The sequence below is a fragment of the Heteronotia binoei genome, chromosome 19 (assembly GCF_032191835.1).
Source record: "Heteronotia binoei isolate CCM8104 ecotype False Entrance Well chromosome 19, APGP_CSIRO_Hbin_v1, whole genome shotgun sequence".
Classification (NCBI taxonomy): Eukaryota; Metazoa; Chordata; class Lepidosauria; order Squamata; family Gekkonidae; genus Heteronotia; species Heteronotia binoei.
In genome coordinates this window covers 14,851,004-14,869,975 of record NC_083241.1, presented here as the reverse complement: position 1 = coordinate 14,869,975, position 18,972 = coordinate 14,851,004, and the positions used below count along the sequence as shown (strand labels likewise).

At 48.8% G+C, this 18,972-nt stretch overlaps 1 protein-coding gene across 1 annotated transcript in view; it reads right to left on the bottom strand.

Moving 5' to 3' along the window:
* AGBL1 (AGBL carboxypeptidase 1) overlaps positions 1-18,972 on the bottom strand; it is a 686,235-nt gene that overhangs the window by 542,348 nt on the left and 124,915 nt on the right. The window contains exon 16 of the mRNA XM_060260374.1: positions 5,043-5,193. Within this exon, the coding sequence (XP_060116357.1) occupies positions 5,043-5,193 (151 nt within the window). The remainder of the gene's footprint in view (positions 1-5,042; positions 5,194-18,972) is intronic.

Here is an 18,972-nt window from a genome sequence, read left to right as displayed (position 1 = left end):
TTTCCTAAATGATTGTTTAATTAGGGCAGGCTATCCTTACTTGAAGATGCAGTAGCTTAAAGTTCATCGTTACCTTCATTTTCATAGTGAGATCTTCTTTCCTTCATCCCTGACTGTGTGGACAAGATGGAGTCCCTAGGCTGAAAAAGCTTTGTCCATCATTTATCATGCCCATCCAAAGAGCTCCCCAAAATGGAAGCGTAAGACAGCTTCTTCCTCATGATAGACACAGGCCGCGGTCACACTCACCATTAAATCCATCCCTAACCCATCGCTATTATACCCCGCAGCTTTTTTACAACAAATTTCCTGATCAGACATCCCTCCATCCTTCAGTTCTAAGCAGCGTTGGTCCCGTCCTTGGTTGATCAGAGGTCTCAACTGGACCTCATTTTTTGAGATGGCATTCCACACTCGCACAAGCGCAGTACTATGGGATATCGTGCTTGGCTTTTTTTAAAAAAAGGTGCCAGAAAAGGTGGGCGATCTGCTCCCCCCCATTTAAATACCCAGAAAGGAAGGGGAAGCCCAGGAGCTCTCTTTGCTGTCTCTCCACCTGGCGGGGAGACAGCAAAGGTGGGTGATCTTCCTCCCCCCCATTTAAACACCCCACCGTGGTGCTAAAATGGGGGGGAGCACGGCAACTCTCTTTGCTGTCTCTCCGCCTGGTGGGGAGACGGCAAAGGTGGGTCATCTTCCTCTCCTGGCAGGGAGACAGCAAAGGTGGGCGATCTGCCTCCCCCCCCCCCCCCATTTAGGAAAGGTCCTCTGTGCAAGCACCAGTCATTTTCAATTCTGGGGTAACGCTGCTTTCACAGAGTTTTCATGGCAGACCTTTTACAGGGTGGTTTGCCATTGCCTTCCCCAGTCATCTATACTTCCGCCCCAGCAAGCTGGGTACATATTTTACCGACCTCAGAAGGTTGGAAGGCTGAGTCAACAATTGCTGGCGCAATGATATCATTTGGAGTGGGCTCTCGCAGGGAAGCGGATGTGCGCTTGCGACGAGTCGGCTACAATGGAGTATTCAAACATAGAAAGTACGAACGGGAGTCGTCGGACACATTCTTATTCAGGATTTAATGTACTATCAAAAAAAGTCCGCATCTCAGTCGTGGCAGTTTGGGACACGAACGAGCCAACGACCATTGCCAGATGCTGATGTTTGGACAACCGCATAAAATCCGACATGCATCTGGCTTTCATCCATGCCCATCTCATCAATTTATGTGCGTCTGACCTTGGCCACAATCTATCTTCAGGAGTTCATCCAATCTGGGGGTCATTTGGATCTTCTTCCCCCAAAAGGAAGAAGACGACGACATTGGATTTATATCCCGCCCTCCATTCAAGAGTCTCAGAGCAGCTCACAATCTCCTTTCCGTTCCTCCCCCACAACAGACACCCTGTGAGGTGGGTGGGGCTGAGAGGGCTCTCACAGCAGCTGCCCTTTCGAGGACAACCTCTGCCAGGGCTATGGCTGACCCAAGTCCATGCCAGCAGGTGCAAGTGGAGGAGTAGGGAGTCAAACCAGTTCTCCCAGATAAGAGTCCCCACACTTAACCACTACACCAAACTGGCTCTCAGTTTGCTTTCTAGCCTTTTGGTCCTTAGCAGTCTCTGGGCGCATTCGCGCACACTAAATAACGTGCTTTGCAACTGGATTTTTACTGTGTAAGAATAACAAAATCCACTTGAAAACAGTTGCCGTGTGAGAGCACCTTCTGTCTACTTGGAGTGTGACCTAGGAGCAGGGTGTAAGGAAGTAAGCCATTGTCCAGCTAAGGTCATTAGCATAACCAAGAGCTTAAATGCTCTACTCTGGGACCCTAAGGCCTCCTCAGGACCAGTGCTTGGGAGTAGGCCAGGTAGGCGGCTGCCTAGGGTGCCATCTGGCCTATGGGTGACCACTGGGTGCTCCCTCCCCCTGCCCTGCCGCTGTCAGCTTTCCGAGTGCAGCGGTGGGGCAGGCACAAGTGGGGGGGGGGGGGTTTGCAGGGCAGGCACTGGCCTAGGGTATCCAAAGCCCTAGCACTGGCCCTGGGCCTCCTTTCTTTAAGACCTCCACTTCTGCCAGCCGGTAGTCTCGGCCCCTGAAAATAGACAGAAAGCAGTCCCAGGGTGCGGTCACCCTCACCATTAAATCCACCTGCAACATTCCTCTATTATAATCCGCACAACCAATTTTCCGATCAGACAACAGCCAGGCTCCCGTTCTATCCCATGTGGGTCCTGTCGCTGGTCAATCAGAGTGCACTACCGCACCTCGTTTCATGAGACGTCAATCTGCATTAGCGCAGGTGCAGTGATGCCCACTATCTGCAGTGCGTCACTTTTAAATGGGTTGGATCACTAACAGTTTTGCTAGTCCGTTGGCACTACTTTTCCAGCATGAGCACTACGCGTGCAGAAAAAAACCCAGGAATTCAAATCAGTTCACATCTAGTTCACATCTACTTTCGAAAGTGAGTTTTGTTTTTGGACATAGGGGTGGGTAAACGATTTATCGAGCCAACATTCGCTCGCTCATTCACTGGCGCAGTGATATCACTTGCAGGGGGCTTTGGACGGGAAGCGGTGGTGTGCTTCCGACAAGTCGCCAACGATGGAGCATTCAAACAGAGAAATTCCGCTCAGGAACTGTCAGGGTGTTTTCGCACTCACGTTTTACTGGCGCCACGACCCTCCTGACGCCGGCGAATCTGCATGGATTTCGCAACAGAAGCGCCGGCGCTCCCAGAAGCGCCGGCGCTTTCCGTCGCTAAGCCAGCGCAAACGTTTTCCTGCATCTTTGCGATTTCCGTTTGCGCTGGCTTAGCGACGGAAGTAGCCGGCGCTTCTGGGAGCGCCGGAGCTTCTGGTGCGAAAGCCATGCAGATTCGCCGGCGTCAGGATGGTCGTGGCGCCAGTAAAACGTGAGTGCGAAAACGGCCTCAGAAAAATTTTGTTCCAGATTTAAAGCAGTATCAAATTAGTCCGCGCCTCAGTCGTTTCAACGCAGGACTCGAACGAGCTAACCACCATTCGCAGATGCTGACGTTTGGACAACCGCTTAAAATCCGACATGCTTCCGGACTCCACTCATGCCCGTAGCGGGATTTTATGAACGTCTGACCTCACCCCCAATGATAGAAATATCAGGGTGCATTCTTAAGGTCAAGGGCATTTCTCCACAATCTCCATTTATTCACTGGCCTTTGTACAGTACACACAGAGGATTCCACCTCCTGGTGAAACCAATTGCCAGAAGAGGTTAGGACCTTGCGGGACATCGCTCAGTTACGCAAGGCCTGTAAGACTGTTCTCTTCCGGCAAGCCTTCAGTTGACTGTAGGAGAATCCTGGAACAACTGTCGTCTTGAGAATGAAAGGAAAGGAAAGGTCCCCTGTGCAAGCACCAGTCATTTCCAACTCTGGGGTGACGTTGCTTTCATAACGTTTTCACAGCAGACTTTTTACAGAGTGGTTTGCCATTGCCTTCCCCAGTCATCTACACTTTCCCTCCAGCAAGCTGGGTACTCATTTTACCGACCTCGGAAGGATGGAAGGCTGAGTCAACCTTGAGCCGGCTACCTGAACCAGCTTCCGCTGGGATCAAATTCAGGTCGTGAGCAGAGCTTAGGACTGCAGTACTGCAGCTTTAACACGCTGTGCCATGGGAATGAGTAACATCTAATTTAGCACCAACTGTATGTTTTTAATTTATATTGCTTAATGATTTTATTGATGTTACGATTGCGATCATTGTTCTATGTTCTGATGTTAGCCGTCCTGAGCCCGCCTTGGCGAGGAGGACGGGGTATAAATCAAATTGAACAAAAACATAAACTTTTGCTATAGATACTGTTGTGTGGGCTGTGGAACCTTTCTCAGATGTTATGTTTAGGGGTATTCAAATGCGTGAACCAGTAGCACATGCTCTCCACAGTCCTCCTAGTAAATGTGGTCGCCGTTTGCACCACATATTTTTTCTGCTCCACTACACCAGGATTCAGCTGAATGTTTGCTTAAAGCAAGAAATATCTAGGGTGCCCATTTCAAATGAAATGTCAACTGTGTTTATCAGGAGGGTGGCAGCTAGCATGAGCTCCCAATGCTTGCAGTTGTTAGGCTCCAGGTATGCCTGACATCTGAAAAGATCGCTTGTCCCGCCAGCCATACTTGTTCTATATTTCTAAAGCATTCCATTCCACATCCTTCCACATCATCGTCTGTGAACATCGCCTGTTTCGGCATGTGCTCATGCTGTGCCTTTGGACATGTATTTGATACATATGTGACATGTCTTGCAATTCCACAGTGATAACACATCTCCGAAAAGCTCTCTGGGCCAAAAACAAACACAAACAGAGCTGTTCCATGACATGAGCCAACCAGATCAGAATGGCTAGGGAGAATTTCTATTGAAGGGAAACTTGGAAACACCCCGAGCGGGTGACAGTTAGGGTTGCCAGCCTTCAGGTGGGGCTTAAAGACCTCCTGCTTTTACAACTGATCTCCAGCTGGCAGAGATCAGCTCCCCTGGAGAAGATGGCTGCTTTGAATGGTGGACTCTTTGGTTTTGTGCCATGATGAGGCTCCTCCCCTCCCCAAATCCTGCCCTCTCCTGGATCCACCCCAAAAGGCTTCAGGTAGTTTTCAACACAGACCTGGCAACTTTAGAGTTCAAATCTTGAAAGAGTGATTTTACCAATAGGAATATTCAGAGCTTGTGCCAAGAATGATTACAAAAGATTTAAAAGGAAGTTCCACATGCACCCACTCATTTCCAGCCCTTGGAAAGACTCCTAAAAATAAACTAGTTTGCCCAGTCTTGCCAGATCTCAGAAGCTAAGCAGGGATAACCCTGGCAAGTACTTGTATGGGAGACATCCTTGAAATACCAGAAGTGGGAGGCAGAGGCAGGCTATCATTTCTCTGAACGTCCTCCATGCCCCAGTAGGGGTCACCAGAAGTGCCATGACTTCTGGACATGCACATAAGCACACACACATGCACACGCATACAAAAATGCAAAAAATACCAAAAATACACCAGTTTTACCATCAGGGCTGAGTAGGTATAAGGGTAGTGGTAGGCCAGGTAGCAGACGTCATCCTTGTGGGGGAACACAATGGTGAAAGTGAGGGTGTAGCATGATTTCCCACAGGAGCCTGCTGCTGCCGCCACTGCCGAACAGCGCTGGTAGTGATTTCTGGCAGAAGAAGGAGAAACAAAGAACATCCCCTGGGTTTAGTGGATCCTGCCATTAAAAACCAACTTGGTTTAACAAAGCAGGGTCATTATAGTCCACGACAAAACAGCTACCCAGCTTTTACTCTAGGATAATCTTAAAGTGGTGGACAAATTTGTAGAAAAATGTTTTCTTTGATTATGTCAATGAAAATGTGTCACAGAAATGTAAAATACCAACAAAATATCTGGATTTTGTTTTCTATTAATGCCGCACGGCTATTGTGGACTTTCTTATGCTTGATGGTTTTTGTATTACTTTATGTTGGACTGTTCTTGTATGCTTATTATTTAAATAACAAAAAAAAAGTTTTTTTAAAAAAAAACCCCATGAGAAACATACATGCAACCTGGCTGAGACAACCTGGTTGAGGTTGTGGGCACTTTTGGAATTTTGAGACTCTCTGTGGGTACCATGAGAAAACGGCTGCCATGGAAACTGGGTCCAATCATGAAGGTTCCACAAATGTTGGAAGATTCCAAGCCTACCACCTGCTATGATAGAGGCAGCTGTTTCCAAATCAGCACTCTCTGCAGATGCTCACTAGGGTCTTCTGATCCTACTCCAGCAAAGTGGAGGAAAGCCAGGTTTGGCTCTTTGCTTTGGGGAAAAGACATTTCATCAAAGGAGTGAATCTTTGCTTGGAAGGGCAAGGCTGAGTTCCACAGCACTCCAGCACACCTTAGAATCATAGAACCATAGAGTTGGAAGGGACCTCCAGGGTCATCTAGTCCAACCCCCTGCACAATGCAGGAAACTTGCTAAGGATCACTGTCTTAGACACAGAGGAAAAAGGAAAGGTCCCCTGTGCAAGCACCAGTTTTTTCTGACTCTGGGGTGACGTTGCTTTCACAACATTTTCACGGCAGACTTTTTACAGGGTGGTTTGCCATTGCCTTCCCCAGTCATCTACGCTTTCCCCCCAGCAAACTGGGTACTCATTTTACCCACCTCGGAAGGATGGAAGGCTGAGTCAACCTCGAGCCGGCAACCTGAAAACCCAGCTTCCACGGGGGATCGAACTCAGGTCGTGAGCAGAGCTTAGGATTGCAGTACTGCAGCTTTAACACTCTGCACCACGGGGCTCATATATTAAAGACAGAATTCAGTGGATATTCCAAATTCAAAGCAATCAAATCTGATTCAAAATTATAATACTTGCCCGTTCATTTAAGGACAAGTCTTCAACATTTCACAGGCATGCCAGCAACATTACTAAGTCCAGAGGCTTAGACGGGTATAACTTTGCTCAGGACTATACTATAACAGTGTTATCCTAAATGGGGTTGCCAGCTTTCAGGTGGGGCCTGGAGATCTCCTAGAATTACAACTGATCTCCAGATAGGGTTGCCAAATCTGTTCTGGCCAGGGATCCTGGAGGTTTTCTGCCATCTTCTAGGCATGGAGCTGGGGTCACTGGGGGTGCACGTGTAGGAGGTAGCTGTGATTTTCCTGCATTGCACAGGGGCTTGGCCTAGATGACCCCAGTGGTACCCAGTGGAGAGCCAGTCTGGTGTAGTGGTTAAGTGTGCGGACTCTTATCTGGGAGAACTGGGTTTGATTCCCCACTCCTCCACTTGCAGCTGCTGGCATGGCCTTGGGTCAGCCATAGCTCTGGCAGAGGTTGTCCTTGAAAGGGCAGCTGCTGTGAGAGCCCTCTCCAGCCCCACCCACCTCACAGGGTGTCTGTTGTGGGGGAGGGAGATAAAGGAGATTGTGAGCCGCTCTGAGACTCTTCGGAGTGGAGGGCAGAATATAAATCCAATATCTTCTTCTTCTTCTTCTTCTTTTTCTAACTTTTATGATTCTATTATTCCTCCCGCCCGCCAAGCCAGGTGGAACTACGTTCCTGTGAGTTCCTGCTCAAGAAAAGCCCTGCCAGACACTATAAAACAGCCTCAAGTTCATCTTCTGGGCCTTCATCTTCCAGTGACTTGGAAGATGTCCCCATTGTAGTAAAAAAAAAAAACCAAACAAACAGGTTTTTACCTGACTTTCCCTCCTCTGTCCCCATATGATCCTTTTGCAATATATTTTTTAAAGAGTCAGCTTCAAGGCTGCTGGGGGGAAGAGATTTCCCCTCGGCTGAGATGAAGAGCCAATTCCCTCATTTTCAGAGAGACCATCTCTCAGCAAATTGCACCCAGACGTCCATTTCAGACAATAATTTTCCCCACCTAGCACCAATTATGCTGTTGCTGAACCATCCCGTTCTGAAGGGCTGCATGGCACCTCCTCCCCCCCTGCTTGACAAATGTTGTCATCAGCGTTACATTAAAATGCAAAATACAGAAAGCAACCAAAAGATGCAATTTCAGCTGCTGATATTTACACAACCCTCTTATTTCCTTAGCGGGCTTTTTCAATTTATTTATTCAGGGGGGCAAAGCTGGAAGATAATTACCCTCATCAAACCCCACAGAAATAATCATCTCTTCATTTGTGAGTGATGCAGAACAGCCATTTGGGTCTTCTTTCTGTTCCTCTGAATAAAAAGGATAAAAATACGGGCCAAAAAGGACAATCTCTGGAAGTCATGACCTTTAACCTGGAAGCTGTTTCTCATGTCCCAGAAGACTAAGTGCTAGTTCTGGGGACACAATGGTCACATCATTGCACACCTGTGCAATGCAGCAGATCTGCACGTGTGGATGCCTCCTGCATCACTGAGCAGCAAAGCAATAAAATTAAAAATGCCGTCAGAACAGATGCAAAGTGCTGTAAACATAGAAAAGCTTACATGAGCATATTATTGTAAATGATGTAATATCATTAAATAAATACGATATAAACGCAATAATGAAGAAAGCACCTGTGCATGTGCAAAATGAGAACATGTCAGTAGGAGTGGAATTCTAGCAGGAGCTCCTTTGCATATTAGGCCACACACCCCTGATATAGCAAATCCTCCAAGAGCTTACTAAAAAGAGCCTTGTAAGCTCTTGGAGGATTGGGTACTTCAGGGGGTGTGGCCTAATATGCAAAGGAGCCCCTGCTAGAATTCCACCCCTGCATGTCAGTAGGCATGTAAGTGCTGTCAAGTCACAACAAAATTACACTGACCCCCGCAAGGCAAGAGACCTACAGAGGTGCTTTGCCGTTGCCCTCTGCAGAATTTTGCTCAGCAGTCTTCCATCCAGCTACTGACCCTGTTTGGCTTTCAAAACCTGATGAGATCAGGCTATGCCACCTTCCCTCCCACTATCTGACCACGACATTATATTATAGAGCAGAGGTGGCCAAACTGCGGCTTGGGAGTCACATGTGGCTCTTTCACACATATTGAGCGTTTTCCCACAGAGCTTACCGCAGAGCGACGTCCCTCTTCACCGTGCAGCGTCTGCGCGGATTTCCCACCAACTGCTCCACAGAACCAGGAAGAGCCGCAGCTTTTGCATCGCTAAGGTAAACTGGTTTTTAGCGGTTTACATTTGTGACGCAAAAGGCCCGGCACTTCCTGGTTCTGCGGAGCAGTTGGTGGGAAATCCGCGCAGATGCTGCGTGGTGAAGAGGGACGTCGTTCCGCCGTAAGCTCTGTGGGAAAACGCTCATTGTGTGACTCTCAAAGCCCCCAACACCCTGACAGCCAGCTTAGAGAAGGAATTTGTCTCTTTAACTCAGACCGTTTTCGCACAGAGCTTACCACGCAGTCACATCCCTGTTCTCTCCACAGCGTCCATCGGTTTTCCCACCATCTGCGCTGAAGTTACAGGAAGTACTGCCGCTTTTGCGTAGCAAACGTAAACAACTAAAACCCAGTTTACGTTTGCTACGCAAAAGCCGTGGCACTTCCTGTAACTCCGACGCAGATGGTGGGAAACCCAACAGACGCTGCGGAGAGAACAAGGACGTGACCGCATGGTAAGCTGTGTGCGAAAACGGTATCACTTCTCCAAGCCAAGTCAGTCAGCAGCTTGGAGTATGCATTTAACGTTAAAGCTGACTTCGTTCCACCTCTCTCTCCCTTCTGCCCATCTATTTTCCTTCCTTCCTTCCTCCCTCTCTCCCTCCCTTCCTTCCTGTCTTTCAGCTCTCAAACATCTGACATTCATGTCTTTTTGCTCTCAAACATCTGATGTTTATTCTGTGTGGCTCTTACGTTAAGCAAGTTTGGTCACCCCTGTTATAGAGTCTGATGTGATGTGATCATTCTGAAACAGGCTTAAATGAGTCACAAATAAATGCAATGGATTCGAGTGAGCAAAGCCACTGTATGTCCTGCAACCAGAAGGAGGACAAAATTCCAGTGACCCTGGTCATCCTGGAGATCCATTGATCAGGGCAAGTCATATGACTGGTTTTCAGGTGATGCTTGGACTGTGTCAGGAGGGTGAGAAGGGTCGGGAGGGCATGGTGGCTCTCTGCAAGCCAATTATATAGGGTTGATTAATCACAGACCGATTCCCACTAGACTTGTTCCAGAGTCTTAGCTCTTTCCCCCTCAACGCTTGCATCCAATTCTGCACAAGCTGCCGTGCGACTGCGACTTGCCCCGCCACTTTCCCATGGCTAACAAGGTCCTTTGAAAACTGGTTTCTGCTTGCCATGGGAAAGAGGCGGGGTGAGTCGCAGCCATGCAGCAGCTTGTGCAAAATCAGAAGGAAGCATGGGGGGGGGGGGAGAGCTCCGATTTGAAGAGGGGGTGAAAGAGCTCCTATGCTGGAACAAGCCTAGTGGGCAATTGGTCACAGTTAAGGTATTTCCAGGACTTTTTTTCTAGCAGGAATTCCTTTGCATATTAGGCCACACACCCCTGATGTAGCCAATTCTCCAAAAGCTTACAGGGCTCTTGTTTCAGGGCCTACTGTAAGCTCTTGGAGGATTGACTACATCAGTGGGGTGTGGCCTAATATGCAAAGGAGTTCCTGCTACAAAAAAAGCCCTGGTTTCCACTGTTTTCAAAAGGACATTTTCATGGTCAACTTCAACTGGAATAGGACCTCCTCTATCTCATGTAAAACCCACACCGGAGAATCATTCTTTCTGAGCCACTATATTTACTCTTCATTCCACACTGAATGATGCAAATCCTATTGTCCACAGGTCAACCACAACTTTCAGGAATTCTCTAAATCAGCAGTTCCCAAGCCTTTAGGGAGTGGTGACCCACAAATACAACTTGACTACATACAGTGACCCACCCAGGGCTGGCCTTTACTTTATTTACTGTATCCCTCCTGAATCTATGGAGTTTCTTCTTCTTTGCTGGCCATGGTAAAAATATATAAAACACCCACCCCCCTGCTTCCAAAGTCTACCACCTCATTCTAGATTGTATGTATTACTGAACAGATGCGATGTAAAAATAACTATGGTATACAAAGGAAGTTTCCATTTTTAAAAAATTACACTGGACATGGTCACATGTGTGCGCTATCCGGAGGAAACACGGTGTCACATCTGTTATTTAAAATGTGTGCTTTGACAGGAAGATTCCATGTGATTTGGGATAGGATTGGTGCTTCTGAATCTGGATTAATTGCAGGAAAGGCTTGTCTACCCACTCTTGGTCATCAATCACTGGCTCATGTTTTTTTTTTACAGCAATTGGGTTAGTCTCGCTTGAAGTGACCCAATTGATTTCAGTAGGCTTAGAGTAACTCTGCATAGATTGCCCTCTGTTTAGATGTGCGCTGCTAGTTTTTGAGGCTATAGATCCAACAGAGACCTCCACGTATCTGACAAACCGAGACCTTGTCTACAAACTAGAGATGATATTGAAAATCCCATCCCTGAGTTTTCGACATAAAATCCCCCACCTCAATGTGACTTCTCCCACGTGCAAACTGATTGGAGAATCCTTATTCTTTTCTCCCACCAAACATTCCACATAACCCATACATAATCTTCAGCATTTGCAAGCTAACAAATCAGCATTATGCATGCCGCATAGGTGATATTCACAAATGTGCTGCAATTGCAGGGCTTTTCTTTTGAGCAGGAACGCAGTTCCAGCTGGCTTGGTGTTGGGGGTGTGGCCTAATATGTAAATGAGTTCCTGCTGGGCTTTTTCTACCAAAAAATCCCTGTGTGAAATAATGGTGAAATCAGGGGGTGTGGCCTATTACGCAGATAAGTTCCTGCTGGGCTTTTTCTACCAAAAAAGCCCTGTGTAGTTTAATACACTGTGTATTAAAATCATGCACTGGTATACATGATACAAGCAAGCAGACAAAGTCAGCCGTAAGAAGAATGAAAAAATAATGTTTGCTTTTCCCTACCAAGAACTTGGAAGGGAAGGCTGTACTCTGTAGCACAGGGGTGGTCAAACTGCGGCTCAGGACCCACATGTGGCTTTCACAGATATTGTGTGGCTCTCAAAGCCCCCACCACCCTGTTGGCCAACTTGGAGAAGGCATCTGTCTCTTTAAATCACTTCTCCAAGCCAGCCAGCAGCTTGGAGAATGCATTTAAAGTTGCTCTCTTTCCCCTTCTCCCCATCTTTTGCTTTCCTTCCTTCCATCTGTCCTTCCATCCTTCCTTGTGGTTCTTAAACATCTGATGCTTATTCTATGGGGCCACCCCTGCTATAGCCCAGTCTTGTTAAATCTTGGAAGCTAAGCATGGTAGGTACTTGGATGGGCAACCTCCAAAAAATGCTCTGCAGAGAAATGCAAGGCAAAGGGCCTCTGCTTCTCACTTGCCTAGGTGGAGTTGCCATAAGTCAGTTGCGATTTGACATCACTTATGTAGATATCAAGAACTTAACACAGAACTAGTCAGCTAGATGCCACCAGACCTTTTCATAAACATGCCACCAATTTAAATGTGTGGGACTTTCTCTCTAATAAACCTAGCTAGGATCCCAATGCTTTCCCACTATAGCAGCACAGCCTCAGCCAGGTCCTGACCCTGATTTCTGTAGGACTGTAGTCTGTTTTATTTTATTTGCCATTATTTGGTTAGGGTGGTGTGGGGTCCTCATGCAGGGTCCTTTGTAACAGTTACATAGGACTTCCAGCCAGGTTCTCAATTTCCAGTGAATGTGGTCCCTAACTCGGATTGGCATGTAGCTCACACAGAGATGCATCTTAAGCGTCCCCAACACCAACACCATTTTCCTGACCTGACACAATTATGGGGGGCACTATTTAGCCTGTGGAGAGAACCCTAAGAGTGTACACACATCTCCAGGAGCCCTGTAGGCTGAGGAAACGGCGGTGGGAGGCTGATGCCCCTTCTCTGCTCCCACCATTGTTGCAATCCAGATTGGTTGCTCCATAAATGGGAACTGGGGGAGAAAAACCCTGCAAGTCATGTATTAGCGTTATTACTTTCTTCTGCATGGCCATAGCGGTGCAATGAAAATTTCCATCTGTCTGTTTTATATGTTTTGGTTATTTCCCCATTTTTTTGTGGGGAAAATAGTAGAAAATTTGTCAAATCTTCAGCAAAATTCTCCCAGGGGATTTGAACAATGGAGCCCAGAAGCAAGTATTTGGGGGGGGGGGGAGGGGTACAAAAGAAAGAACACAATAAAATTTAGAGGTTCTGGAGTTTCGCTCCTGTGAGCTCCTGCTCAAAATGAGGCCTGCTTCTAAACTTACTGACTTCGATGGACACTGCAGGACACAACGTTGCTTAGGACAGCACTACAATGGTGCTTTGCTTAAAAGTCTACCTGAGCTCAAGGGAGCCTGCTTCCAAGAAAGCTTCAGCCTCTCCTTCCTAGAACCTCCCTGTTCTTTGCAAAGTCCGTAGTTGGAAAACAGCATATGAATCCGAATGGAGGTGCTATTAGGATGCAGACTTCATTTGCTGTGCTTCTGAGTCACTTTATAACCGTCAAACCCTAAAGCGAGTCGTTTCTCCTTCAAATGTTCTGTATTGCCTTGAGCACAGCTGGCAAAGCCAGTTAATTAATAACCTTCGTAATCATTATTGTTGCTATCATCATAATTTACTAGGCACTCTTCTTTTTTTCATGTTCAAAGTGCTTTACAAATGTTATCAGATCGTTCCCCGCAACTCCCCGCTCAGCCAGAACAGAAGGTGAGAATGTTGTGACTGCCATGCAGAAGGCAGGAATTAAGGTACAGGCAGGGAGAAAGGACAGTTGTCCTCGTCCCAAGCCTGGGATTGGACCCCATGGGAGGGGACCTATGCTCAAAGAAGCCCCACCTCTTAGATTACTCTTTGCATTAGGGTTGCCAATCCCCAGGTGGGGGCAAGGGATCCCCCGGTTTGGAGACCCTGCTGGGCATGCCATTATTCCCTATGGAGACCGACTCCCATAGGGTATAATAGAGAATTCTGTGGGTATCTGGGGCTCTGGGGGAGCCTGTTTTTTGAGGTAGAGACATCGATTTTGCAGCATAGCATCCAATGCCTCTCCTCAAAAGACCCTCCACGTTTCACAAGGATTGGACCAGGGGGTCCAATTCTGTGAGCCCCAATAGAAAGTGCCCCTATCCTTCATGATTTCCAATGGAGAGAAGGCATTTAACAGGAGTGTGGTCCCTTTAAATGTGATGGCCAGAACTCTATTTGGAATTCAATTATGCTTGTCACAAACTTGCTCCTGGCTCCACCCCCAAGGTCTCCTGGCTCCACCCCCCAAAGTCCCCAGATATTTCTTGAATTGGACTTGGCAGCTCTGCTTTGGATCATGGAAGCTGCTCACTGCTGAAGTAATGCAAGAAGCCTTGGGCCACCCTGGGCATGTGGAAGGAGCCTCTTGGACCATGTGAGAGAAGCCTGTGTTCTATCTCCTCCCCAAGCAAACACTGCTTATGGGGGGTAGATTGTAGCAGGAACTCCTTTGCATATTAGGCCACACCCCCTGATGTATCCACTCCTCCTGGTGCTTACAGGGCTTTTCATACAGGGCCTACTGTAAGCTCCAGGAGGATTGGCTACATCAGGGTTATGTGTAGGCTTCCCAACCCTCCCGCTCTGGCGGGGGACGCCAGGATTTCCACCCTCTTCCCCTGCTCCCCCCAAAAACAGAAGCAGGGGGAGGGGGGGAAACGGTGCCACGAACATGGCGAGCCGCCCCATCCCGGAGCGGGCGACGACGCCCCCTCCCCCCGCAGCTGCTCCTCCATGGCGCTGTTGGGCCAAAGGCTGCCGAGGGCGGGCAAGCCGGGCAAGGGGGCTCTGCTCTCAGCCAGCGGCCGTTTCCCAAAGGGGAAGCAATGGGGGCGGAGTGTTGAGGGGGGCCTGGTGCCCTCCCCGGCCCGGCCCCCCTGCTCGCACGTGCAGCCGCCGCTCCCTCTGGCTGGGTTTGGGGGCTGGCTGGGCGGCTCGGGGCGGGCGCGGCGTTGCCAGTGGCTGAGAGAGGCGCTGAGGGGCCGGCCAGCGGGCGTGGCGAAGCGAGGCGGGGCGGCTGTAGCGGGCTGCAGGAAGGGAAGAGAAGGCGGGCGAGCAGCAGGTCGGGATGGCGGCGGCGGCGCTCGGGAGGGGCGGCTGGAGCTGCGTCAGGCAGGCGAGGCCGGTACTGGCGGCGCCCTGAGCCAGCATGTCCCGCAAGAAGTCCCTGCGCAGCAAGGGCGCCTCCTCGCCCTCGTCCGCGCTGCCCGCCGCCCAGCAGCACCAGTAGCAGCAGCAGCGCGACGCCAGCAGCGGCGGGGCGGGCAGCCCCACGAGGCACTGGGCCAGCAGGCCGCGGTAGGCCGGCGCGTCTCCCTCCTGCAGCAGCCCCTGATTCCAACCCAGAGGCGGAGCGCGCGACACCGTTGCGCCGCTGCCCCCCCCCCCCCTGCAGCTGCTCCTCCGAGAGGGGCCCAATTTGAGCCCATCTCAGAGGAGCAGCCTCGCTCCCCGGCGCCGTTTCCCCCCCTCCTCCTAGCTCCACCCCAGTGTCTCCTGGCTCCACCCCCAAAGTCTCCTGGCTCCACCCCCAAAGTCCCCAGATATTTTTAAAGTGGGACTTGGCAACCCTAGTTGTGTGGCCTAATGTGCAAAGGAGTTCCTGCTACAAAACGCCCCCGGGCTGCTCATGTTTCTGTGCGGGGTAATGCTAATCGGTGATTGGGGGTTGGGGTTTGGGATTTATTTATTTTTTGCATTTATTACAAAAATATTTACTTGCTTCTTCAAATTGCCCTCAGTTGCCCTTAGCTTTCCCTTACACAGGTGAAAGCCTGCTTCTTCAAACTGCCCTCAGCTGCCCTACATAGGTGAAAGCCTGCTTCTCCCAGGCAAGCCTGATCTCATCAGCTCTCAGAAGCCAAACAGGGTTGACTCTGGCAAGTACTTGGATGGGAGGCCTCCTTGGAATACCCAGTTAGGAGGACAGTGGCAGGCTCTACTCAAACATCTCTCTGAATATCCTCCAGGCCCCTAGTAGCGGTCAGTCACCAGAGGTTGCTGTGACTTCTAGGTGCAGACACACACACACAAATATACAAAAAAAAAAAAAAAAACCAAAACCAAAAAAAAAAACAAATTGCCTTCAGCTGCCATTGGTGCCCTACACAGGTGAAAGCCTGCTTTTTCAAACTGCCCTCAGCTGCCCAATGTGATGTGGAAGCATCAGCTGTTGGGGAGAAGGGATGCAGCAAAAGAAGCAATAAGGCCCTAGTGGGGCAGAACTGAGTAAGGCGAAAGGGTGACTATTCATACTTGTAGAATCTTTGTGTGGAGCAAGAATTTTAATCCCAATGAAATCACAAGGTTGGGAATTCTCGCTAATCTATCTGTCCAGTGCATTTTTTTTCCACTCTGTCCTCCCAGAAGCTCAAAGCACTGCAATGGCTGGGTAGCATGGTTCTAGGCCCCAAGGAGCTCAGAGGGCAATGGAAGCTGGGCAGGGAAAGTTGTGGCTTAGTGGAAGAGCCTGTGCTTTGCATGCAGAAGGTCCCAGGTTCAATCCCCAGCATGTATGGTTGAAAGGACGAAGTAGACCAAGGGACAGTAAAAGGCAGGATCACTTAGGGACAGTGCTATGGCTCAGTGAAAGAGTGTCTGCTTTGTTTGCAGAAAGATGGGTTCAATCCCCAGTTTCCCCAAATAAATGGGTCAGGTATGGAGTCCTGGAGTGCCGCTGATAGTCTGTACTGTAGGGCTGTACTGGCCTTGATAGTGTAATGATCTGATTCACTATGGCAACTTCATATGTACCTTTTTGAATCAAACATCTTGTCTGTAGGGGGAGGAGAGTCAGACCGATTCCCCACTAGGCTTGTTCTGGCATCAGAGCTCTTTTTCCCCCAACGCTTCCGTCTGATATCACACAAGCTGCCACAGGGCTGTGACTTGCCCCACCTCTTTCCCACGGCAAGCAAGATCCTCTGAAAACCAGTTTCTGCTTGCTGCGGGAAAGAGGCGGAGTGAGTCGCAGCCCCACTGCATCTTGTGCGAAATCCAACAGAAGCATCGGAGGGCGCGGAAGAGCTCTGACACCAGCCTAGTGGGGAATTGGTCTGAATGTTTTATGGCTCTGTGCTAGTGTTTAAATCTCCATGCAAACAGAAAGGCAAAACAGCAAATGAAGGGGTGAACTAGACCTTTTTCTCCTGGTGGATTAGTTTTCTGCTTGCAAGGAGGGATTTTTTTTAACATTGTGAATGCTTTCAATCACAGACCGGACCAGTCCATTTTTTACATTTCAGCATCCTGCTGCTTTATTCAGCTGCACTTGAAGAGCCACTGATAGTGGGGAGGGGGACCTGGTTTCTCAAAGACAACAAAGGAAGCCAGAGGAGAAATGGGTGGCGCAGAGTCTTCCCCATAGCAACAGCCTGCCCTTCTCTTTCTCATTCTCATTCTCATATGCGGTGATGATATTGGACTTATATCGGCCGGAGACATCGCGGGGGGTGGGGGGAGAGGACATCAAGTAGCAAGCGGGCAAAAGAAAAGGAAGAAAAGGAAAGAACTACATTTATAGTGATCCAGGCAGAATTTCAACTACTGACCTAGCATTGGGAAGTTCAGTGCCCAATTGCTAGCCCCTTGAGCCATTCGTAATCATCTCTGCTACAGCTCAGGTGGGGGCCAGACATTGAACTGGCAATGAACTGTGGAACGCAGTGCCTGGATGCGTCACTGGGGGCCTCGCATGTCGCCGCCGTTCCTTAAATAATCAGCTGGAAAAGAACATTATTGCCCTGCGCATAATAAATGTAAACAGTTGCCAAGACAGCGAGCGATGGATTAAATTGCTTTATTGAGGGGCCCCACCACAGCAGTGGTGGCTTTTCTACGCGAGCATCTAGGCATCATTTTTTTTTGGGGGGGGGGGAGGCAATAAAACAGACCTCCAGCATCCACAAGGCCCCTTTTGTAAGAAGTGTTTCTAATCATCTCCATAACGTAGAAATCTCTCTCGTGAGAGAGGTGGGGAGGAAGACGCAATGGCAGAGCTGGGGGCTGCCACGTTTATCTTCATGAGTGAGACAGCCTTACCTCCCCTCCCCTGCAAAGATGGATGTGAGCAGAGATCAGACAGCATGGACTACAGAACTCTTTTCCATCTCTCCTCCCATTGGCCTTCAGCTCATGCTAGAAACTCCCAAAAGGCATCTGAGGGCACATGAGGGGAATTTTACTGTGTCATGGCCAAGACTCCCTCTAAGCTGTGGAGCATCGTGAGCAAAAATTCTACTGGCATTAAAGTTGTGAGTTAGCAATTGGGCTACTGCATAATTTAGCTTGCTCTGGAGGCATTTTTTCCAGAGCTAAAACAAAAGAAGTGTGAGCCGGAAGTTAAAATACCGTGAGCTAGCTCACACTAACTCAGATTAGTGGGAACACTGGTCATGGCAAAAGTGAACTGCTGCATCTCTGCATGAGTTTCTGAAGGGGACAGGGCAATCCTGCCGACTCTCGATGTAACGGGATCACTTGGTCACTTCTGAAATGGAGATGCAACAGAAGAGGCCAAAGGCTCTCTATGAATCACCACTCAGCAGTCGCCTTCCTTCCACAGAACAATGACTCACATTGGAGCACAGAGTGAGCAGATAATTCTCACATTTATCTAATTGATTAATCTGCAGCCTTGAAATCTGTTTCCAGCACAGTTGCCTCCTCTCCCACACCATGATCACACAATGGCATGTGTGTGAATCAGAAAACTGTGAATTTGAAGGCTTGTTCCCCATTGGACAAGCCAGAGCTAGTAAGGCAGAGTTTTATAGCGCTATTCTCTGCAGAGTTAACGCCAATCTTAGTCTACTGAAATGAATGTACCGATGCTGGGGAAAGTGTGCACAGGATTGCGCTGTTAGATTACCAAGGCCGGTACTGATGTTCCAATCCTTGAAAGTAATGTTCCGGAAAATCAAACTTGCACTATTCACGGTGCCTGTTATCCCTCAATCAACCACACTTTCCAATTGCTGATTTCACCTGCATCCCTCTTCCGAGTGTCTCTGCTGCGGCTGCACAGTTAGCAGCGCTCCTTTTCACCGAGGCGACCAGCTGGTAGTGGCTGTCAGTACATGTTCAAACTAACTGGATGGCTGGGAATTGAAATATTCTTGGCCTTCTGAATCGATTCAGAGGCCTGCAAAAACTAGATTCTCATCAATCCTCCTAAGAAGCCATCCTTGAGAAGAGTAATTTACCGAGAAGATTAGTTCCAGTGAAGTCCTGTCCTTTAAAGAGAGGGGAGGGGTCATGGCTCAGTGGAAGAGCCTCTGCTTTGGGTGCTGAAAAAGATCCCCGCTTCAGTCCCTGCCATCTCCTGTTGAAAGGCCCAGGCAGTACAAGATGTAACTCTATATAAGGCAGCTTCATGTACATACATGTATTAGCGGAGGGTCCTTGGCATGCAGAAGGCTACTGCTTCAG